The following is a 23,254-nucleotide window of genomic DNA, read 5'->3' as shown; positions in this document are numbered from 1 at the left end:
ACAGCAGTAGATAAAGATCCATTGTTTAGAGACAACAGCTTGTTGTTCAATATTCTACTGTGTGCCAAATGATGTCAGTATTTATTGGCATATAAGGAGATTCAGTCACTCTAGACGCATTTTAATGCCAGCTTTAGCTAATAATGGGCCACTTAGGATACATTTCATGGTTCTGAAACAACAGTAGATAGATATCCATTGTTTAGAGACGGCAGCATTTCGCTCTGTATCCTATATCACCTCAAATGATAATGGTACTAGAGGTGTAAACACAAATAGGTTGTGATCAGCCACCCAGGATACATTTCATGGTTCTGAAACAACAGTAGACAGAGATCCATTGTTTAGAGACAGCAGCTTTTTGCTCAATATGTACCGTGCTGTAAATGATGTCAGTGTTTATTGGCATAAAGACGGCACATTTAATGCCAGGTATGAACACTTGTAGCATTTCATGGTTCTGAAACAGCAGTTGTTAGGGAATAATTTTTTGTTTTCTGTCCTAAACCCATTTTAAAATGTCTCCCTTAAGCTGACAAATGTGATCTGTTTCAGTTGGCAGGCTAGAAGAACGAGAGCTGGACCTCAAGAAGGAATACAACTCCCTCCATCAACGACACACAGAGGTAAAATACAGACCAGTGGTCATAAAGTTGGAATCATTAACAACATTCATGATGACTACTCTCTACTGGGTGTTTTTGTGACGTCTGCAGATGATCCATAACTACATGGAGCATGTGGAGAGGATCAAAATGCAGCAGATTAGCGAGACTTCGGATTCTAGCGCGGTCGGCCGAGTCAGGTGAGGTCAAAGTAAAAACCTTTGTGGTGTCCAGCCGCTGCAGTGATTGAGATTCACATTAAAGACCTCTTGTTCTATTCGTGTGAAGGAGAGAACGGCCTCTCTCGTTGGGGATTTTCCCGTCATCTGGAGGGACCTCGCTCTTAATCCCAGATTCGCAGGCCAGAGCCGAGACGCCGGGCACAGAGGGCTGGAGGTTCACCGACCCATCACAGCCTCGGTCCAACGCCAGTCTGAAGGTGGGTTATTTTTCTGCTGCGTGACCATAATATCAAACATGCAGTGTAGCAGAGTGAAAGACAAATAATGTATTTAAGCCCAAACATGACTTTACAGCAGGAAAGTCTGATCTCCTAATAACTATGTGCTGGTTTCTCTCTAGTTGGACTAAATCCATTCTTTCTTAGCATGTTTGCTCCACGTGGGATAAACGTCAGGTGAGGAGTTTAAAGGAAGGGACAAAAAACTAAAGCCAGAATCCATCAGTACATTTACATGCACGTGAATAAAACTAATTATTGCCTCAATCCGACTCTAACTGGACAATTTAAATGCATGTAAACGCGTTACTTCCACTAAGATTTTCCCCGGCATGTATACGCCTTAACCAGAGTTAAACTAGACAACACGTGTGCGCATGTTCAACAACTGCTGTGCTGGCCCCGGAATAAAAATGTACATGAAAGGTGGTAGAAGAAGAAGAAGAAGAAGAAGAAGGTAAACAGAGACCGTAGAAGAACCACCTGAGGGATAGCGCCATCTTATCTGCATCGGATAAAAAAGCTGAACTATTATCCATGTAGTTTGTTGTTGCGCGGATAAATGACGTAACAGGTCAACCAGAAATGGGGCAGCATTAACCTGCTAAAAAGACGCATATTGCCACCTAGTGTGAAGGAGGAGGACATGTCCTCGTCAGTTATTCTACTTTTCCTGTTGCGTGTAAACTGGGACAAGGACCGCATTGTAGAAAGTCGAATTTTGAGCATAGCTTGATGAAGCTGTGCATGTAAACGCACTAAATGAGGTCATTTAGTTAAAAAACGAGGCTCCATCTCGGTCGTCTTCTTCTACTGAATCAATAAACGTGAGACGAAGACTCTTCTTCTGTTCTAGTTCCAGCAGATTTGACGCTCCTAAACGCATATATCTGTTCAGATCATTTTTATTTTAGGTTGTGTCATTTTAACTTGTGATCAGAATGATTGATCAGGTTGAGGACATGTTGTCCATGTGGATGTTGCCGCTGTAAAATCAAATATCTCAATTTAAATGCCTGGATACTAACTGCTGTCCAAACTGTTGTGTTTCCTCTCTGAGTTTCTCCAGCCGTTCTGTGAGATCTAGGAGATGAAGGAGTTTGCGATCCATTTAAAAATAGAGAGCCTTTGACGAGGCTCGGCTGTGCTTCTGTGTATTTTAGCCGGCGTCTGACAAGGCCACCTCTGTTTTCAGGCTCCTGTTTAGCCACTGATGAATATTCAAACTTCCACCGGTGTGGCAGTCGGAGGACTCCATTGAACGAGTCCCATGAATATTTAACAATGCGGCATTTTTCTTTTTTATATTACTAGAAATAATACCATTTTCCTGCTGAATGTTATTCTTTGTCATTTAAAATGATGTTAATTCTTGACAGAAACTCAAATTATTTTTCCTATACAATAACCATTTTATACAAATTCCTGACATGTTGTTTGCAGCGGTGACGGCTTGGACCTGCTCCGTCACATCGCTGCATTTTTGTTAAAACTGGGACATCAGCTCTGCAGCGCAGTGCATGATGGGAAAGGCAGCGGCTGTATGGCTCGAAGCCAGTCACAGAGGACGGGGGATTAAAACAAAAAAAAAAGAAAAAAGAAGTCTGTCTGGAATGTGATTGGCTCTTATGTAATCAGAGCCGGTTATTGTAGAGCCACGGCCTTTTGAACACAAGTGTCTTTGATATGCACACAGGCTGTTGGTGTTAAATAGACAGAGCTCATATTTATTTATGGGAGTGACTGCAGGTTAATGATGTGTTTGTATTCACTGATTTAATGTATGAGTCGCACAAGCAAAACCATTCCACGATCTCTAAAGACTGCCTCAAGTATGTTTTCTAAATCATTGCATTTTATTTCGTTCAGGGAGACCTCTTAAATAAACAAATCAAAGAGTATATTAAATTAATTATTTTTAATTTTATCTGTATTTATTCTTTTTTTTAATTTAATTTTTTAATAATTTAAATTTAAATATTTGTGGTGCATTTAAAATCATCGGTTTATTGACTAATTTGCTCATTTCTGAATATTTTTTTATTTTTATTTTTTTGGCTGTTCGGGTTCTCCATATTTGAACGGTTGTAAAGAAAATTGTAATATAAAATAGTTGGAAGTTATTGAGGTTCATGATTTGATTCAATGAGTGAGTCTATTAGACCTGAAACTAATGATTATTCTGAGAAAAAAGTATCTTTCGCAGTCTTTTATAGTGAAAGATGTCGTCTTTATTTTATCCACCATCCACAAATGTTCAGTTTATTATCACATAAGACAAAGAAGAGCATCATCACTTTCGAGAAGCTTCAAATGTTGCCCAGACAGTCAGAATTAGTTTATCGATTGTGTAAAAAGCCCTAAGTGGTCATGAATACATACAAATTATTTCCTTCATTTTCTTGAGATCTTGAGTTATTTATCGCGTTACCACAGGAAAACAAAGCTTTGTTTTCTCCAGATCTCCAGAAAATTAATTGTTATCTAACAAACCTTATCTAACAACCGGCTCACCTTACAGTACCTACCTATTACATTAGCCTGTTAAGGGCATCCAGCTGTCAGCATGGCGGGTCATGTATGACGAGATAATCAACAAGAAATTTACAAGAAATCACGGGAAACGGAAAAAAAAAATATATATATATATATATATGTATGTGAAGGAATGACCACTTAGGGCTTCCGTACTCTACAGCAAGTCATTAGTCACTGTTGTTTTATGTGCACTTTAAACAGAATATGACTGACAAGACCAATACATATGAATCATGCTGGAAAACCCAAAGTTACTAATGTAACCTGAGTTCTGTGAACTCCAGAGATCAGCAAAACTTAAATAGAACAAGAGAATTGACCAAAAAAATTGTATGACGATGTGGATAAAACCGAAACTCACCATTCAGGGGAACGACTACAGTCTAGTTACTCTTAACTTCCAGGAAGTTGGAGGCAAAACTTCCTCCACTGAGAGCTGCACACGTATGAATGTACTTTTCCACTCACTTCACAGACATGCACACTTCGGAGTGTACGCATTTCTGATGAACTGCTTCTGCACATGTGAGCTTCATTCTTACTCTCCCTCCCCCAAGCAGTTGGACTTTGCCGACCCCCCAAAGGAAAGGGAGGGTAAGGGTGCGCAGGACTCTACTTGGGGGAATTCACTCGCAGACGACTGCAAGGTAGTTGGATGGTTGGCGGTCGTTTCAGCAGCAGTTTTTTTTTTATTTGTGGGCTTCAGTAGTTTCCTCCGCTGTTTCATCTTTTTATCATTTCTTTAAATCGAGTCGCCTTTCACTTCACAAATCACCTGAGCCGTAGAGAGCTACATGCAACCGTGTCTTGTGTGACGGCCACATTTGGGGAATCGGGTCAATTATTAATCTGTCAGAAACGGCGTGGTTGCATCTGGCCTCTTGCCTGATTTCATTTCTGTCAAAATGCATGACTTTTAAATTTTGCTTCATTCATGTAAAATTTCCACGTTATTCATCACTCATTGTGCTGCGACATCTAAAACTAGCCTCCTTTGTAGATGTGTAGCATTGGTCTTAATTTTCTGTAGCTGTAATTTCAGTTTCTTCTCGAGCCGTTCCTGGGTCTTCTGTGGGTTTGTGTTGTGCTGTGTGGTGGATGTAGAACCCAGACGTGCTGTGGGAAGGTCCGTGTGGACCTTGTGTTCCTATTAGTTCTGTGCTGCCTCTTTGCATCGCTGTTTATTTTTAATGTTTAGTGTTGAGTTTTATTGATGTAAATGTGTTTTTCTGTGTTTATTTGAGCTCCAATTTCACAAAAGCAATTAATTGTTGCTAATGGCACGGACACACCAAACAGACATCGAATAACTAGTGAGAGATTTAAGTATCTGTGAAAGTTCATTGTCGTCTTGTAGAGTACCTTGAAGGCCTTTTATTAAATCAAGTAGTTTGTTCAGTTATAAGAGGCTGGTAGGGAGTTGAAGTTTTAAATAAGAACATCTGTGGGTTACCCATCAGAAACTCTCATAACTAATGTCGCTATCATCCAGATACTTACCTTTTGCTGGAGGAGACTGTTTGATCTTGTCTTCTTTCTCCAGTGAATTTCAGTCTTTTGACTGGAGCTGGGTGGACTAATAATGTATATCAAGGTATTTTTCAAAATTCATTCATAAAAAGCTAAGAAATATTATAAATACTATTAAACTAGTCTTACTGTTATTTAGTATTATCATTATAGCATTAGCACGCTAGCCATAATAACTGTAACTGAGGTAAAGTTATGTGTCAATTAAATTTATCTACATGGACATAAATTACATGAACACATGGGTTTCACAGTATATATGACGCTAGCTGCTATTTTTCTAAGCCTTTAGTCTAGATAACTAGCCAGCATAAGGCTATCATAAGGCTAGGCTAACTTCAAACTTCATTCATTGAAGCTGAGCACCGCACTGTGGCATATTTTAACTTTTAATCCAACTTTATTCTCTGTTTTTGCCACTTCTCTATAGGTGAATATTGGTTAGATGTATCTAACATGGCGCCCATGAAACACGTGACCAGCTCAGAACCAATCAGCATAGAGGGACAGATCAGACGCTCCATTCCTGTTCCCTAGTTGAGCCTAGTTGGCTCTGTTGGAATCAACTATGCTTTGGCGAAGATCTGACGGACCAATCTAATCATTTGCTTTATATGGAATTCAAATGGCGTGCTAGGGGTTCAGTAAACCAATCAGCCAATCAGAGTGAACTCTCACACCAACATGTTCTGCCTTAGGTTCAACACTGCAGTACATTTCACCGCAGCTAGGGGTCACCGATGCTAACGGTCGGCTTGGTGTGTCACGGCCTTAAGAAGCTCAGTGTCCGATGGAGATTTTTCTTTTTAATTCTCTACATCCTGTAAGAGCTGAGAGAAATTGGACCTTTTGTCTCTGTTATTATGTTGTTGTTGTTGTTGTTGTTGTTGTTTCCCCTGTACATGTGCGTCCCAGATTGTGCTCTTTATGTGGCTTTGGTTGTTTTATCATTTCTGCAGCAGGTTATTTTGACACTGCATGGATCTAAGTTCCTTCTCCTTACAGGATGAGCTGTCAGACTTCACGCCGATGTCCACCACCGCCTCGGACGTGGAGAAGGACGACGGGAACAGTAAGAGCATGGAGGTGCAGGCTGCACCAGGGACCAGATCCATATCAGTGGGTAGGGTCACGTGTTATTAGGCTCAATCGGTTTTCTCCATTTTCTGTGATTTAATTTAATTAAACATTTTGTTTCTTGCACGTTTGTGTCCTCACCTTGTTATTTTCTGCAGGTTTGCCTGAAAATGAGGACATGGCCGACGTGCAGGACATCATTGAGTCCACCCCTGAGCTGGACATGTCTCTGCTTGAGTACAAACCCTGCAGGTAGAAACCAGAAGCACAGTGTCAGTCCGGTTTAAATCAAAGTTTCACCGGTTTGCAGAACGTCACCTTCTCTTGTGGTCGCTCCTACAGCACTCCGACCAAAGGCATCGAGAACTTGGCATTCGACCGAAATACAGACTCCCTGTTTGAGGAGCTGTCGTCCGCAGGCACCGGGCTCATCGGGGACGTGGACGAAGGGGCTGATCTGCTGGGTGAGACAAAACTTGACCTGGGTCGGGACAAAGCAGCAGGGAGATTGAAAAATGTAGCCGCAGCAGTTTCATCTGGAATGAGATGCATGAACTCATTTAGCATTTTTAGATTATTTTTCTTAAAGAGAAACCGTGTCCTTGTTGTGTCTATCAACATCTGGCATAACATGTCCTGTAATAAGTCTATTACTCAGATGACATGTCCTGGTTTTGGAACGGTCGATTATTTAGATGTAAACTATGTTTGGAAAATAATAGAACATAGAAAATGAAAAGTAATAATTTATCCAGTTTGCAGCAATAGAACCTACGATATTTAAAGATTAACAATTTTAATGTGTTCTTCTTTCTTTATTTGCAAGTGCTCATGATAAAAAATAATTATCAGCCTTCAACCTACGTCATTTTGTTCTTGACCTCATGTTTTTTTTTTATTAATCATTTTTAAACTTGCTGAATATTTTCCAAAATTTGTCCCAAACCTCATCATGTCTTTTTCATAACTTAAAGCTACAGTGCAGGACATCAAAAAAAATGTATTTAAAAAAATATATTAAAAAAAATCTAATATAAATAGGTGTCTGTTACAAATACATAATGATTTTAATTGAGTGATAATTTAGATTTAATTACATATATTTATTTAGTTAGAGGTCTCGATTGCTATAGTTTCTAAATTGCCTATTTTTCAGATTTTTTTTTAAGCATTTTCAAACGTTGATTTTGAAAAGTGCTATAGAAATAAAGATGATTATTATTCTGTTGAAACGTTCCCATGTGGAGATCCAGCTGATGATATGGAGCACGGCTTTTTTCCCGATACAATTCCATTTTGAATGTCTTAATATTGATTTTAAAAGAAAAAGTCGTATTTTGGGCCAGAATTGTAAATGGATCATTTGGATTAATATTGTTTTTTTGTTTTTGTTTTTTTTTTACTCAATTTGTCCAATGAATTATCACCAGTGATGCCGGTACTCTGATCTTTTTCCAGTAATAGTAATCTTATGCGCTACAATTTCCTAACCAGTAAGTTAAGTTACTTTAATCCAATTTTTACCTATTTTCCTGAATAAAAAGACATATTTTTGCTTTCTTCTTGTATGCGACAAGTCAGGAGGTCGGGAGCTGCTGAATGTAACTAATAAAGTAACTTTTAATCTATTTTAGTTACTTTTTAAATCAAGTAATCAATAAAGTTATTTTTTAGAGAAGTAATCAGTAATCGGATTACTTTTTCAAGGTAACTGTGGCAACACTGATTATGTATTTTAAGCTGCATTTAAAAATTCTCAGTGAACTACGTAGAATATTGAAATATATCGCAATATCATAGTATCGTGATACGTATCGTATCGTGACTCAAGTATCGTGATACGTATCGTATCGTGACTCAAGTATCGTGATACGTATCGTATCGTGACTCAAGTATCGTGATACGTATCGTATCGTGAAGTCCTTGCCAATTATTAATCACCAAGCGGGAGTAAAGAAAGTTCTGCACTTTATCTTTAACTAAAACTAACTAAAAGATTGTTAAACCTGTTACACCTTGGTCCCCATATTCATATTAAATGTCTTCATGTTTCTTTACTCTGTAACCAGTGTCTGTTCTTTTAGTTAATCTACTGTAACTCTTACGCTTGCTTTGATCCAGCTTGTTAAACGTAGCGTTAGCCATCTACCCGTGTTAACATCCCCTCTCTTTCTCCCGTGTCTCATTCTCTGATCCCAGTGGAGTACTCTGGTGTGTATGACCTCCAACCTTTCCTTAAACTAAACATGTATTATTTCTTTTATTTCTCCCTTTGACACTCCTACACCCTGTGAAATCACACCCACCATATCTGATAAACATTTCCTACTTCTCTGACAGGATTTGATGCATGAATGACGGAGTTCTTACCTTTTTTTTTGTGGTTTTTGGCCTAATTCTTCTTTTTACAGCTTAATATATACATGTATATATTTTATTTTTGCCCTTTCCTTCTCTCTGCTGCTGCTGCACATGTACCTAGCCTTAGCGATTTTGGCAGCATCTCTTCAGTTTTGCTTGTGGAGTCAGCAGCTACACGTTTAGCTCTGGCTCCTTCATCATTTTGGTCATTTCACTGTCTCAAACCGTATCCACGTCTCTCTCCTCTCTCCCCTCCTTCCTCTTTCCGCCTGACTTGGATTGCATGGTTTTCTCAGACCTTAGTTTGATTGGTAAGACCTCATCCTCTCTATCCATTCTTTTCCCGTCGGTCATGTGCTGTGGACTGTGGGTGTTTGTGTGTCGTGGTTTTTTTTTTTTTGTTTTTTTTTGTGCTGTGAAACCACCAGTAACAAATATCTCACTAGAGAATATGTCACTTTCTGTGCTTTATTAGAGTTATAATAATAATCTACATGTGTAGCGCTGAAATAGTAGTTTGTTGTCGTTTTTTTTTTTTTTTTAATGGGATAAAAATAAAATTCTGATGTGAATTCTCTCGATACTTTACAGGCATGGGCCGGGAAGTAGAAAATCTGATTCAGGAGAATTCACAACTGCTTGAGACAAAGTGAGTAACTGAAAACTTCTTTGATGTTTGCACATCAGTTCTGTTTTAATCCTAGTGGCGTTACTTGGTGCATATTTACCTTTATTAATATTTACCATATTTGACCATATTGATAAACAAAAAAAAATAGGTTGATAAATGATAATTGTATTTTTCTATTTAATTTAAATAATTTAAAATTACAATAAGCATTTAATAATTATTATTAATAATATTTAATATTTAATAATAATAAAATTTATAGATTTTTAATTTTATATAACATTAAATGTATTTTTCATATATATTTTTTAATAAATGTATATTTAATCAATAAATATCAAATTATATGTTTTAATTTTATATAAAATAATAAATATATAGATTAAATATATTTATACATAAAAATAAATGTAATTATTTTTAATACAGTATAAAATATATAATATATTACAGCTACATTAAAGTATATAATAGATATTTTTTTAATGTTATATAAAATAATAAATATATAAATTAAATATTTACATAATTACAAATATATAAGAAATGAAAAATGAATCTAAATATGAACTATATACATGGGGAGGATAAATGCTGAGGTCCAATAATCAGAGTGGAGTAACGTTACCATGAATAATGAGTTGTTATGTAGCTGGACTGAGTTGTGTATGAACGATGATGAACGACAGCTTTAATCGTGACCATTAACTGTAGCAAAAGCCTTTAGCAGAGCTTCCATCAAGTCTTGGAAGAAACACATCGACTGGTGGAAACATGCATCCGATGTCCCCTTCGATCCTGTTTCAGCTGAGACATCAATGGTTGTGCCTTTTGCTTCTAGGAACGCGTTGAACGTGGTGAACAAAGACTTGATCCTGAGGGTGGACGAGCTGACCTGTGAGAAGGAGATGCTGCAGGGGGAGCTGGAGGCTGTGGTCCAGGCCAGAACCAAGCTGGAGGACAAGAACAAAGAGCTGGAGGAGGAACTCAAGAAGTACGAGTTGGTTACATCAGCTGCTTCATAGCAAAACAACAACCGATTCTTCCTTTCTGTCTTTTAAATGTAAACATGTGTCTATTCCAGAGTCCGACTGGAGATGGAGGACGTAAAACATAAAACTAAAGACGAAGAAGATGTGAGTTGGCACGTTTTCATGTTTTCCTGTAGTTACTTGGCATTTGCAGTGAAGCTTCTTGAAATAGTTAAGTGTGTGTTTGTGCTGCCACAGAGCGACGTGCCGACGGCTCAGAGGAAGCGCTTCACCCGGGTGGAGATGGCCCGAGTCCTGATGGAGAGGAACCAGTACAAAGAGAGACTGATGGAGCTGCAGGAGGCCGTGAGGTGGACGGAGATGATCAGGTGAAGAGGAGGTTCTGAGGAGGAGTAACTGAAAGCTGTTCATGACCAGTTTGCAGCTCATTCATGGTCTTGGTCTCTTTTCAAAGCCGAGACTCTGAAGTTTCTATCAGAAAAGTCATAATCACTCTTAGTTGTTTTGTTCTTGAGGAATCAAAGTTCTCACACAGTTAAAAAATAAGAAGTTGTTGAGTTCGCCTGAATTTTTTTTGATGCCTTCAGAGGAAACTAAGGACAGATCTCATCTGGATAACACAAGATTATCAGAGCGTAAAGTCTTACCTATTCCAGTTCAAATTAGACATAAAAATGACTAAAACTGAGTTTGTTTTACCCTTTAGTCTAAATGTATAACCAGGCGTTTCCAAACTGTGCCATTTGGACACATCTTGAATAAAAAGGCCATAACTCTTGAATACTTCAGTCTACAATCATAATCTTGGGCTCAACTGAAAGGTGACACTCAGAGGAATCATATTTTATAACTATTAGAGTAACTGGTAGAGAGTTAGTGAAGTGAAATCCCATTTTTACGCACGGACGTCCACCTCCAATACGCACTGGTCCATCTGCGAGGAAACCAAACTTTACCGGGCATGTCGCGTATCATTGTTTAGAGCAGCTCGTTGGCTTCACGACACGCCAATCATCTGCAAAGCTGGCTTGAATTGGGTCAGTCTATGAATCAAAGAAGGGGGAAGGGGCTTCTTTCCACCATAAAAACTTCTAAAAACAGCTCTCTGTGGATTTTTATGGAACTAAAAGTAGTTTTTGGACTGAAAATACGACTGAAATTGACCCTTATTGATACAAAAGGAGCGATTTGACCTGAATAATATTGATTGTTGGTTGTGTCAGCTGTGTTGGTTGAATCTTATAATGGCTTATATCAATGAAATCAGAAGAAAATGAGCTTTCCAACGACATATTGCAGCATTTACTCAAACACAACTCGTGTACAGAGCTACGATTTGTTCAAAAAACAATATACTATATACGACCCAGTGGAACAATAGTCTCTGACCTACACCTTAACATGGCTTTATCTTGTCTTCTTCTTTTTCTTCTTCTTCTTCTTCCTCTTCTGCAGAGCCTCGAGAGAAAATCCAACGCTCACGGAGAAGAAGAAATCCAGCATCTGGCAGTTGTGAGTCTGGCTTCGTCTTTAACTTCCAAGTTGACTCCTGACATTTTGTCTCAAATGTTCAAATCCGCTCTTTTTCTCGTCTCTTCCGGCCGTTGAATTGGCAGCATTAGGTAAAGATGATTTGATAGACTCCCACCCCCTGCCCCTGCCCCTGCCCCATTACTTGACACTAAACTGCTCCTTCGTTCCAAAGGGATCCGACTTGGATGTTTTCTTTCTCCGTGTCGTCATTGTTATAATGAACCACTCAGACGTGACTCTCCTTGTCCCCCTGGGTTTCCTGTCTCCCGCCTGCTGAATATCTACATGTGCCTTTTGTTTTATGACTTGTAAATATGAGGAGAACTTGTTCCCAAGACCTAAAAAAAAAAAAAAAAAAGTTGCTTCTTCTGTCCACTAGGTGGTGCTGCTTGCTTTCAGTTAGTTTGGACTAGACGTGTGATTCAAACGGTTTAGTTTATCAGGTGCACAGAAACTTTTATTCATTAGGTAAAACAAACAATATCCAAAAAAACAAGCTGAAACTGGACTTGTTGAGTTTCTTGGAGGAGTTTCAGTAACTATCAGCTACTCTGTGATTGGAGAAAACTCTTTTGATCCTAACATCCTTTCTCTAATGAATGATGCTCTACAGACCCAAACAATGTCCAGAGACTCCTTTAATTTGAAACCATCTGTCTTCTGGACGTTAAAAAGAAGAGAAGAAGAAAGAGGACTGTAGACCGTAGAGTCAAATCATCCAGCAGCTCTTAATTAACCTCCAGGTGTGAGAGATAAAGCCCATGTGAAAGTACAAAACACTGCAGTTCATCGAGTGGCCACTAGAGGCTCCAAAAGGATGCGAATCCCCATAGACCCCCATGTTAAAAAGCCCAACTTTACAGCTTTATTAAATGTGTTTACAGCCTGGTACAAAAAATGGTTTTGGTCTCAATAGTTTATTTCATTATTCATGACAACTGTACAGGGGGGCGCATTATTTTCTAACTCATTCATTTATTTTTTATTGAGGTTTAAAATTCTGCATAAGTAAGTTTGAGTGACAGGTGGTAGCCTGAGCTAACAGAAAGCGGAGAGTTTGGTGGGCGGGTCTCATGCCCATATTTGGAGTATCCGATTGTGGGCGGAGTAAAGCTCATCCAACATGGCAACTGCTGGCTCCGCCCACTTCAGGCTTCAATTTTGAGGTTCAGAATCCAGTGGTCATGATGGGTTTGTCCGTAGTATAAACAATCAGTGGTTACTCCATCAAACCTGTCTATCTAGCTGTGGCAGGAAGCCACACTACAACTCCCAGCATGCTTTACGTCACTGTACAGTAAATGTTGGTGATCCTCAGTTGACACCCCCTCCCTTGCTTCTCCCCTTCCTCCCGCGCTCCTGTCGGCTCTGTTGCTTTCTGTAACCTCGCCACCTGCAGCTTCAGCAGACTGTTTAGCTCCTCCTCCACCAGCGCGCCCGCCATCAAGAAGGGGCCGGACTTCCAGCCCAACCTGAAATACAACGCACCCTCCAGCATGGTGAAGAGGAGCAGCACCTTCTCCCAGTTCCCCACGGAGAAGTCCAAGACTTTTGACTTCCTCAATGAAGAGTGAGTAGTCTGGACTCTGGTGTGTTTTCAATCCAGTCTGAGCAACTTGACATCGCTTTGCTGTTCTTGCAGCGCGGAGCAGTGCAGTTCGCCGTCACGTAAAGAGCAGAAGAGGGCCCAGTACAGGCAGGTGAAGGCCCACATGCAGAAGGAGGACGGACGGGTCACAGCGCATGGCTGGAGTCTGCCCAGCAAATACAAGGTGGGACATGGGAGTCAAGACCATGTTTTTATTCTGTTAAAACAAAATCTGTCACCGGTGGCACGTCAACACACTTTGCATTAATTTACGTCACAGTTTACGTTATCGGCAAAAATCCAACAGTTTCTGATTAATTTCACTTGCTCTCTTCTCACAGAAGGTTATCACACTCTTATTACACTTATAACATGCAGTAAAACTGTAAATATTCTGGAAAAAATTTGCAAAATGTGATTTTTTTTTATATATATAAAAAATTCGAAGTGGAGATTTTGAGGCTCAGATGTAAAAGTATTACTGCACTCCATGGACGAAGCCATTTATTTAAACTGGCCAGCTTTTGAGACAAGATGTGCAAAATTAAGAATTTTTTACTTTTGAGTGTAGTTTTATGTGTTTAAAATTTGAAATACTACACAAAAACTTGTATCTTGCTGTAGGTGATAAGGTATGAAAATGAACATAGCTCTTGTCATTGCCCTGGAATCTTTTTTTTAATTCCCTCCTTACAATAGCTGTAATTTTGTTGTGCAAAATTTTATTTCATTCTTTCAAGCTAGATGCTTAAAGTCTCTTGAAACCCATTTTTCCTGACTGTCTGGTCAAACCCTCACAGGTGGCGAATGGCGGACAGACAGAAAACAAAATGAACTTACCAGTCCCGGTTTACTTGAGACCTCTGGACCAGAAGGATGCTTCCATGAAGGTGCGTAGGTGAACGAGTGGACGGCACCTAAATATGAGCAGAGTGGCGTTTGTATTTCTAAAGACGTTCTCCGTTCTCCAGCTGTGGTGTGCTGCAGGCGTCAACCTGGCGGGGGGAAGGACCTCATCAGATCTTTCTAAGCAGACGAAGGGTTCTCAGAGTAGCCTGGACCAGCTGGAGCAAGACAGTAAGGTGAGTAATTTAGCGGTGTGACTTACATCCACTAATTTAAATATGAATTCAGACTCTGGTGGTTGAGGAGAATGAAGCATAGGAAGCATCTGAGAAAGGTTTCTGAGAAGCTAGGGAAATTAAGCTAAAGAACTCCAGGTCAATCTTTCAATATTTTTAGAAGTTCCATAGTTTATTTTAATCTAGTGTCTGTGCCAATATGTTACTGGTAGTGATATGGAACCTTTATTTGCCAGAGTATGGTAGACCTATTGTGGAAAAACAAGGGTTAGGTTCTGTGAATACATGGTCCCAAGCGTTTAGGAGGAATGAACCCATTGATGCATTGGGATGCAACATAATTTGCTGGACACCTGAGTTTTAAATCTGGTGTCTGTGAAAATTTATATGCACTGGCCCACTACTTTTTTTATGCTGGTGAAACAAGGGTTACAAATGGAACTTGGGTTCAATGAGTACACCTTCTTAAGTGGTCAGGACAAATGAGACTAAGGAAGCGTTCAAGAGAAGCTTTTGATGAATAATAGTAATACATAACTGCTTTAATTATCCACACCTTATCAAATAGTAGTATGGTGGACATATTCTGGTAAAACAAGGGTTACAGATGTAACTTCTCTAGAGGTCAGGATGAATGAGACCAATGCAGCGTTTAACAGAAGCTTCTGATAAATAATAAAAATAAATAATTACCTTAATGATCCACACCATATGGTGGACATATGCTGGTGAAACAAGGGTTATGAATGTAACTTGGGTTCTATGAAGGCATCAACTGAAGGTCGGTAAGAATTATATCCAGGAAACACCCAAGAAGACTTTCACATGCTCCACATGACAAAGAAACAAGTGGAAAGATTACAATTTGAACAACAAAGAGTTTGACATCTTATTGGACTTAAAATAGTTTTTAGACGTTTGAGTGACTTTGTGTTTTTGCTTTAAGGATCAAGAGAAAGGCGACAAGGAGAAGGAGCTTATCCTCCAGGATGAGATTTCCAGCAGAGTGTGGGTCTGCACGAGCACCCACTCCTCCACTAAAGTGGTGGTGGTGGACGCCAGCCAGCCCTCCGACCTTCTTGACAGCTTCTACGCCTGCAACACTCACGTTGTCTGCATTGCCAGTGTGCCAGGTAGGTCAGAGCGTTCGCATTGTTGAGTTACTTCCTCGTGTGTCAGTGTTTAACTGTTGGCTGTTGCTTTTCCAGGTGTGTTGGAATCGGACTATCCAGCGGGCGAGGAGGTACGCCAAGACCTGGAGGCTGGCCAAGGCGACGGGGTGTCTTTGGCCGGCAGCGTGGCTAGCGTGGGATCAACGGGCAGCGATGGCACCATGGCAGCAGAGGGCGCTACCGCCGTCCCCCAGACAGCCAGCTCAGGCGGCACTGACCAGCCAGCTGAGTATAGTGGCGCCTCAGGCTCAGGTAGTTCCCTGCTGGACAAATATTGGCCTCACCTGAGCATAGATTGACTGAATCACCAAGTTTCAAGTTTTTTTTATTTACCTTTAAAACCCTGTGATGCACATGTCCAACAGTCGAGATGTCCAGAGAGAACAGTCCGGCAGAAGACGGCGTTCCCACGGCGGAGGAGGCGACGGAAGCAACCGAGGCTAACGCCGGTGTGGGCGAAGAAGGCGAGGAAGAGGATCAGGGAGCAGATCAAAACCAGCCGGGAATCTACACGGAGCACGTGTTCACCGACCCGCTGGGAGTCGGACCCACCGACTCGTCTCCGGCTGAATCTCAGAGGTGAGAATGACCGGCTTCAAAAACTGTTGAAAGCGTCGTTAAGGGATTTCGAAAAACGTAGTATTTGGATAAATTCTGAAAAGTTCACCCATTGTAAATGTGGATCTTTTGTCTTAAGGGGCTCCGGGCAGGACACTGCGTCTCCACTGCCCGAAGACTTGGACCCATCAGAGGGTGAAGTCCTAAGGATGAGCAGCGCTCTGCCGACAATGTGGCTGGGGGCTCAGAACGGATGGTGAGGCAACGTCCACTAGAGGGAGCTATAAGTGTACAAATAGATGGAAGTCAGTGCTGGTATTTTACTCCTCTTCTACTCTCGCTTCTTTTCCTAGTCTCTATGTCCACTCGTCAGTGGCTCGATGGAGGAAGTGTCTCCACGCCATCAAGCTCAAAGACTCCATCCTCGGCATAGTGTGAGTACAAAGTCTTAATGAATCATCAAACTGACATTTCTACCACATGAACAAAGATGTATTAAAAGTGTTTTGTTTTTTTTAAGGCATGTTAAAGGAAGAGTCTTGGTAGCATTGGCTGATGGGACCTTAGCTATTTTCCACAGAGGTGTTGGTAAGTCTGCGCTTCCATATGATTGGTGAAAAAAGGTTTGATCCCTAAGTCTGATTGGTTAAAGCCACAAAGATCTAAGTTCTAATGTTTGTTTCCACCAAGCAGATGGTCAGTGGGATCTAACCAACTACCATCTGTTGGATCTGGGACGGCCCCACCACTCTATCCGCTGTATGACGGTGGTCCACGACAAGGTCTGGTGCGGCTACAGAAACAAGATCTACGTCATTCAGCCCAAGGCCATGAGGATAGAGGTATGACCACAAACCGGTAAACCTTAGCCTGTGGTCCTACGTTCCAAATTCTTCATCGTTTTCAATCTGTCCCGTGTGAGCAGAAGTCGTTTGACGCCCATCCTCGTAAGGAGAGCCAGGTCCGGCAGTTGGCCTGGGTTGGAGACGGTATCTGGGTGTCCATCCGACTGGATTCAACCCTTCGCTTGTTTCACGCCCACACCTATCAACACCTCCAGGATGTGGACATCGAGCCCTACGTCAGCAAGATGCTAGGTACACTCAACTGTTCTGTCTGCCAGCTTCTCCTAGAAACACTTTTGTCTTCTAACTCCATTTTCTAGATCTTGCCACACAGCTGTATATTTCACAAAGATATACAAACAAACTATTTCTATCTCTGTGTGTTGCAGGTACAGGTAAACTGGGCTTCTCATTTGTGAGAATCACAGCTCTCGTCGTATCCTGCAACCGACTGTGGGTGGGAACAGGAAATGGCGTCATCATCTCCATCCCGTTGTCTGAAGGTACAACCCAGATTGACAGCTGAATGTTGGCTTTTGGTTTCCTAACTTTTAGGAGGGCTGTGACATAAACCCAAAAGACTCCTAAACCAAAACCATCCTTTCCTTCTCTTACGAAGTAAGCATGTCACGGGTTGTTTGTTGAATTAGTTTCTCTTCTTCTTCAGCTAACAAGACAACAGGAATAGTGCCAAATCGGCCCGGCCATGCGGTTCGGGTCTCCGGTGATGACGGTTCGGACTGTGCCGTGCCAGGCACCTTTGTGCCGTACTGCTCCATGGCCCACGCCCAGCTGTGTTTCCATGGACACCGGGACGCTGTCAAGTTTTTCGTGACCGTGCCAGGTAAGAGATCAGGAATTGAGCTAAACTCCTCTTCCATAGGTTAGCCCTGTTGACTAGGTGGTCTTTAATGTGACTCACTGTGTGTTCACACTGACCAAAAGAATGAGGTCACATGTGGACTGAGATCAGATCATCCCTGGACTTTAAGCTGATCACTGACCAAGGTCTGAATGAAGCCGTCATTAATGGACAGTGACTAAAGTTGAGTGTTGGTTTGACCAAGGCCTCAGAGTCAATCTACACTCACTTGCCACTTTATTAGGTACACCTGTTCAGTATTTTTTTAACACAAATAGCTAATCAGCCAATCACATCGCTGCAATTCAGTGCATTTATTCATGTAGAGGTGATCAAGACAACTTGCTGAAGTTTAAACCGAGCAACAGAATGAGGAAGAAAGGGGATTTAAGTGACTTTGAACGTGGTCTGGTTGTTGGTCTGAGTATTTCAGAAACTTTTGATCTACTAGGATTTTCATCCATCTCTAGGGTTTAACAGAGAATGGTACGAAAAAGAGAAAATATCCAGTGAGCAGTTGATGTTGTTGATGTGAGAGGTCAGAGGAGAATGGGCAGACTGGTTGGAGATGATAGAAAGGCAACAGTAACTCAAATAACCACTGGTTCCAACCAAGGAATGTAGAAAACCATCTCTGAACGCACAACACGTCCAACCTTGAAGAAGATGAACTACAGCAGCAGAAGACCACACCGGGGGCCACTCCTGTCAGCTAAGACCAGGAAACTGAGACTACAGTTCACACAGGCTCACCAACACTGGACAATAGAAGATTGGAAAAACGTTTCCCGGTCTGACAAGTCTCGATTTCAGCTGCTACATTCAGATGTCAGGGTCAGAATCTGGAGTAAACAACATGAAAGCATGGATCCATCCTGCCTTGTATCAACGGTTCAGGCTGGGGGTGGTGTAATGACGTGGGGGATATTTGGGACACTTTGGGCCCCTTAGTACAAACTGAGCATGGTTTTAATGCCACAGCCTACCTGAATATCGTTAGGGCTAGGCTTAGGGTTAGATCATCATAGATCTGCAGCAACTGTGTGATGCTATCATGTCAATATGGTCCAAAATCTCCTTGTTGAAGTATGCCATGAAGAATTAAGGCAGTTCTGAAGGCAAGAGGAGGTCAAACATTCTACTAGCAAGGTGTACCTAATAAAGTGGCAAGTGACTGTATAAGCCAGTCCACATATAGGCTAATAGTTTTCTTTAGCTTCAAGTTGAACTGCTTCCTAAAACATCAACTGATCTTAACTGTAAACGTGTTTTTCCTGCTGTCGCAGGGCATGTGATGCCCCCTCCAGGTAGTGCAGATTCAGGCTCTGACGACCCCCCATCTGAATCCTCCGACACGACGACCTCCGAGCCCAAAACGTACCTGGTCATGAGCGGGGGAGAAGGCTACATTGACTTCAGAATGGGTGGGTAACACCACAGTTACTGCGAGGCTAAAGGAGTGCGCCTCCTCTTGGTTTGACGCTCCCTCCTCTTCCTCCTCAGGTGATGAAGGCGGCGAGTTGGACGGTTTATCCGAGCCGGCGGCCGGCCAGCAGTCGACGCCCACCAAGGCCGAGCGCAGCCACCTCATCGTCTGGCAGGTCATGACCTCTCACGACTGAAACACGTCACGGGCTGGGCGACCGCCGACCCCCCCGCATGCCCTCCTCCTCCACAAAGTTTTTAATTTCATATTAATGATTGTTCTTAATGCCTGAGTAGTCGACTCCTTTGTAAAGAAAAGAAAACGAACAAAAAAAAAAAAAACGAACAACAACTAATTATTTTTAGTCCATGTTTTGTACATTTTATTCTTTATGAATTTGAAACCGGTTAAGATGAAGGTTATGTTAACTTGAAGAAAACGTCCAGGCTCTGATGGGCTGCATGTTGGAGAAGCTGGTGCACACAGGAAAAAGGTTAACGCATCATCACGTACGGGCAGTTTGATCAGGTAATCGTTGGTTGTTGTTTGTCGGGTTTAGATATGAATGATGATTATTATTTTCTCGCAGGGTCTTTGCTTTCTTTAAAGTCTCCATGAAACGACTAGATGTACAAGTCCCACCCCTCCCCCTCCCATAAAAAACCCCAATCCGCTCTGATTGGTCATCTCCAACGGCTTGAGAAAAATCTCCAAGAGGCCGGGGCTAGAGAATTCAAGGAAATATTTGATTGGATACAAAATTGTTACACCCCCCCAGGTGCGGCATGAGTCATCAACTTTTTAAAATAGTTTAAAAAGGCAGGAAGTTCTTCAGTTTATTCCACATGCAAGACTATATTTCTTTTGCTGTGTTGTTTTTATTTACAATAAGTGATAAGTGTCACAAATGTCAAAAATTTGAAATGTGGCTTCAGATTTATGTATTTTCTGGCTTTTATTACAGAAAACTACTCACGTTTTCTGCTGCTAAATGAAAATGAGCTTTTATTTGACAGAAAAAGCTGTAGAACTAAAGGTTCTGAGTAAGCTCCGCCCACACAGCTAAGAGAAAAAAAAGTCAGGAGGGCGGAGCTTGAGAATTCTAGGAAATATTTTATTGGATACAAAATTGGTACACGCCCTCAAGTGCAGCATGAGTTATCAAATGTTTTTTTTTTTTTTCCAGGAAATAAAAGCTTGTTGAGATTTTGACAGGCAGGCCGTTCTTTAGTTTATTCCACATGCAAGACTACATTTTATATATATATTTTTTTGCTGTGTTATTTTAATCTGCAATAAGTAGCTTCAGCTTTATGTATTTTCTGGCTTTTATTACAGAAAAATAAAGAATAAGCCTTTACTTGACAAACATAAAAGCTGTAGGGCAAGCTCCGCCCACACAGCTGAAACCTGACACCGGCCGGGCTACTGGTTAAGAAAAAAAAATCTCTGAGAGGGCGGGGCTTGAGAATTCCAGAAAGTGTTTAATTGGCTACAAACTTAATCATGGCCCCATAGTGCAGCATGAGTCATCAGCATTTTTTGTTTTGTTTTTTAAAATTCCAAACTCATGGGGACTTTAAAAGGCGGGCCGCTCTTTTATATTTCACATGCAAGGCTACGTTTGTAAACCATTCACTAACAATTTATTCGTATGTTATTTTAAATCTATACAATAAGGGATAGGTGTCGCATACCTCCAGGTCGCAAACATTTAAAAACTTGTCACGTGGGATACGAGGCTGATTTCCGTTTTATCCCACCGTCTTTATCGCTAAATAAACGTTAGATGTAGGACGAAACATTATTTGGGAAGTTGTTTTGCCACAGGCCTGTATCTGGTTATATGAATAATGCACTTTGAGTACTTTTAAGGTTAGTAGAAGAAGCAGCTAACTGCGCTGTAGGTTAGCGTTAGCCTGCACGAGGAATCCTCCGTATCCTCCTCCGTCTGTCGTCCGCTCAGCCGTTTTAAAGCTAAACCTCTCGCCTCCTCGTGTGTGAAGGAAATCTGCCCCCGACTCGGTGCTTCCTGTTTGCTTCAGCTCGTCGGCACTTTAAAAAAAAAATACTAGATGTTTGTAGCTCCAGGTTCGGAAGAAACCCACGTACTGCTGTGTGCTACTCATTCGAAGGGAACAACATGTATTTAGTTTTATTTTTATTATTTAGCAGCGTTTTAAGTCCAGGTGACCAAAGGACGGAAGAAACATTTGAGGGCGGTGTCTATTTTTTGAATAAGGGACTAAAAATAACATGTTTGTGTGGCACCTCACACACTAAGAGACTCTGTCCTGATTATTGCTTCATTATTCCCTATTGTGTTGTTACAAATGTGTTTAAAAGCCTCGAAATTGTTTGTTTTTTGTTCTTATTTTGGGCATTTTCATCATGTAACATGACTGTAACATGACGGCGGATGTTAAGAAGATTATTTGATTTCTTTTTATAGATGTGTAAACCCGGAGCGACCACGTCCGGCTCCTTCAGTCCATTTTCAAACGTATTGTTTGTTTTTTGCCATTCCAGTATTTATTTCCTTTGCTACCGAGCCTTTCCCGGTTCAGAATGTAACTTTCTACACGAGCAAAGAAAAACAAATCTCTTGTGAACAAAATAGTGGAGTTTACATGATTCATGTGAAATAAAATAGTAATGACGTCGAGGAACCTTTTGACCAACCGTGAGATGAAAGAGGAAACAAAAACAAACCACGTACGTGTACTGAGCTATGCATGTTTCTTTTTGTTCTGTTGTTTTTTTTAAAGGAGAGCACCGCTACTCTATGCTATCGGCTAAATCTCGGTTCTTATTGCCACCGTTTTTGGGTGGGGTGGATGTCCGTGAGTATGTTTGTGTGTGTGAGTGTGTGTGCGTGTGTGTGTTTGATTTTTCCAAGTGTGTGGTGTACGTACGTGTGCGTCTGTCCATCTGTAACATCCCTGACACCTGTTTATCATCATAGCCTTATTTTTAACAGTCTATTAAACTCAGTTTCATGGAGAAGTCGCTGTGTTGTCACGTGTCTCGTTATTCGTGAACTCGTTTGAAGGTAACCAAACCAATCAGCCACAACATTATGACCAGGAGAAGTGGTTCTGCTGGGAAACGTTTGGACCTGTCATTCATTCATTCATTCATTCATTCATTCGTTAGACATGTAGCACCCACGTAGACCAGACCAGACCCTCCCACCCCCATAGCGATGACACTTCGATACCACCAGTTTCCTTCCTGATCCGATACTGAGTAAAACTCAGGCTGATATCAGCGATACCGACCCGATACTTGTCATAAAAACACATTAACATTAACACACATTAGGAAAATGGAAAAAATATAGTGTATTTCAAATCATTGCTTCATAAAAAATACAAGACCACAGAGTAATTTATGTATTTATTTTAAACTCTGGAGTATATTGAGGTAGTGGCCTCATTTACTATAAAGCCGAGCTAATACAATGACAGAAAAACCAAACAAAATATTGAAAATGTTGTTTCAAACACACAAATAAATAATAAGTTTAGCTTCTTTCTGCTGTGTTTTTGTTTATGACATACATTAGGGGTGAGTATTGGCAAGGAATTCACGATAAGATGCATTATTGCAATATTCTATGTTATGTGTAGTGGTCGGTTGGAAGCTCCACTCCTGCCTGATCCACCTGAATTGACTACACCTGCACTCGTTGCACAGCTGCAGCCGATCAGCCTGTCTGGGTTATAAAGCAGACTGAGTCCAGCAACTCAGTGTGTGAGTGACACCGGAGGGTAAACGCCATCAGTTTGCTCTCTCGGTTGTGCGTTGTGCGTTGAGCGTTGTGCGTGTGTTGGTGTGGCATCTTTATTTTTGTGACGAGGTTTATTTTCCCCTAACATCAAAACAGAAATCCTCCTCCCAGTGACTCCTTGTTTTTGGTTTTTGGGCCTTTCTTTGTTCATTGATCTTTCTGATAGATTTACTGGGAGTTTGACTCCGTCGCCTTTTAGAC

At 41.0% G+C, this 23,254-nt stretch overlaps 1 protein-coding gene across 14 annotated transcripts in view; it reads left to right on the top strand.

The window, feature by feature from the left end:
* spag9a (sperm associated antigen 9a) overlaps positions 1–22,269 on the top strand; it is a 29,713-nt gene extending 7,444 nt beyond the window's left edge. Inside the window, exons 3-33 of one of the 14 annotated variants that reach the window (XM_047571766.1) lie at positions 556–626; positions 717–805; positions 894–1,044; positions 4,161–4,250; positions 6,139–6,256; positions 6,369–6,462; positions 6,553–6,674; positions 8,410–8,421; positions 8,868–8,882; positions 9,163–9,220; positions 10,044–10,196; positions 10,287–10,338; positions 10,432–10,562; positions 11,650–11,706; positions 11,811–11,816; positions 13,127–13,297; positions 13,370–13,499; positions 14,116–14,205; positions 14,287–14,397; positions 15,344–15,530; positions 15,606–15,821; positions 15,935–16,148; positions 16,267–16,383; positions 16,481–16,561; positions 16,648–16,715; positions 16,818–16,969; positions 17,053–17,224; positions 17,362–17,475; positions 17,640–17,816; positions 19,121–19,258; positions 19,338–22,269. In XM_047571766.1, the coding sequence (XP_047427722.1) occupies positions 556–626; positions 717–805; positions 894–1,044; positions 4,161–4,250; positions 6,139–6,256; positions 6,369–6,462; positions 6,553–6,674; positions 8,410–8,421; positions 8,868–8,882; positions 9,163–9,220; positions 10,044–10,196; positions 10,287–10,338; positions 10,432–10,562; positions 11,650–11,706; positions 11,811–11,816; positions 13,127–13,297; positions 13,370–13,499; positions 14,116–14,205; positions 14,287–14,397; positions 15,344–15,530; positions 15,606–15,821; positions 15,935–16,148; positions 16,267–16,383; positions 16,481–16,561; positions 16,648–16,715; positions 16,818–16,969; positions 17,053–17,224; positions 17,362–17,475; positions 17,640–17,816; positions 19,121–19,258; positions 19,338–19,456 (3,476 nt within the window). In that variant the 3' untranslated portion in view covers positions 19,457–22,269. Of the gene's footprint in view, positions 1–555; positions 627–716; positions 806–893; positions 1,045–4,160; positions 4,251–6,138; positions 6,257–6,368; positions 6,463–6,552; positions 6,675–8,409; positions 8,422–8,867; positions 8,883–9,162; positions 9,221–10,043; positions 10,197–10,286; positions 10,563–11,649; positions 11,707–11,810; positions 11,817–13,126; positions 13,298–13,369; positions 13,500–14,115; positions 14,206–14,286; positions 14,398–15,343; positions 15,531–15,605; positions 15,822–15,934; positions 16,149–16,266; positions 16,384–16,480; positions 16,562–16,647; positions 16,716–16,817; positions 16,970–17,052; positions 17,225–17,361; positions 17,476–17,639; positions 17,817–19,120; positions 19,259–19,337 lie in introns of all 14 variants that reach the window. The other 13 variants (XM_047571769.1, XM_047571768.1, XM_047571767.1 and 10 more) reach the window with 13 other exon arrangements.
* Positions 22,270–23,254: the final 985 nt, after the last annotated feature.

Source organism: Mugil cephalus, chromosome 20 (genome assembly GCF_022458985.1).
Source record: "Mugil cephalus isolate CIBA_MC_2020 chromosome 20, CIBA_Mcephalus_1.1, whole genome shotgun sequence".
NCBI lineage: Eukaryota > Metazoa > Chordata > Actinopteri > Mugiliformes > Mugilidae > Mugil > Mugil cephalus.
This window is presented reverse-complemented; position numbering and strand designations above follow the sequence as displayed.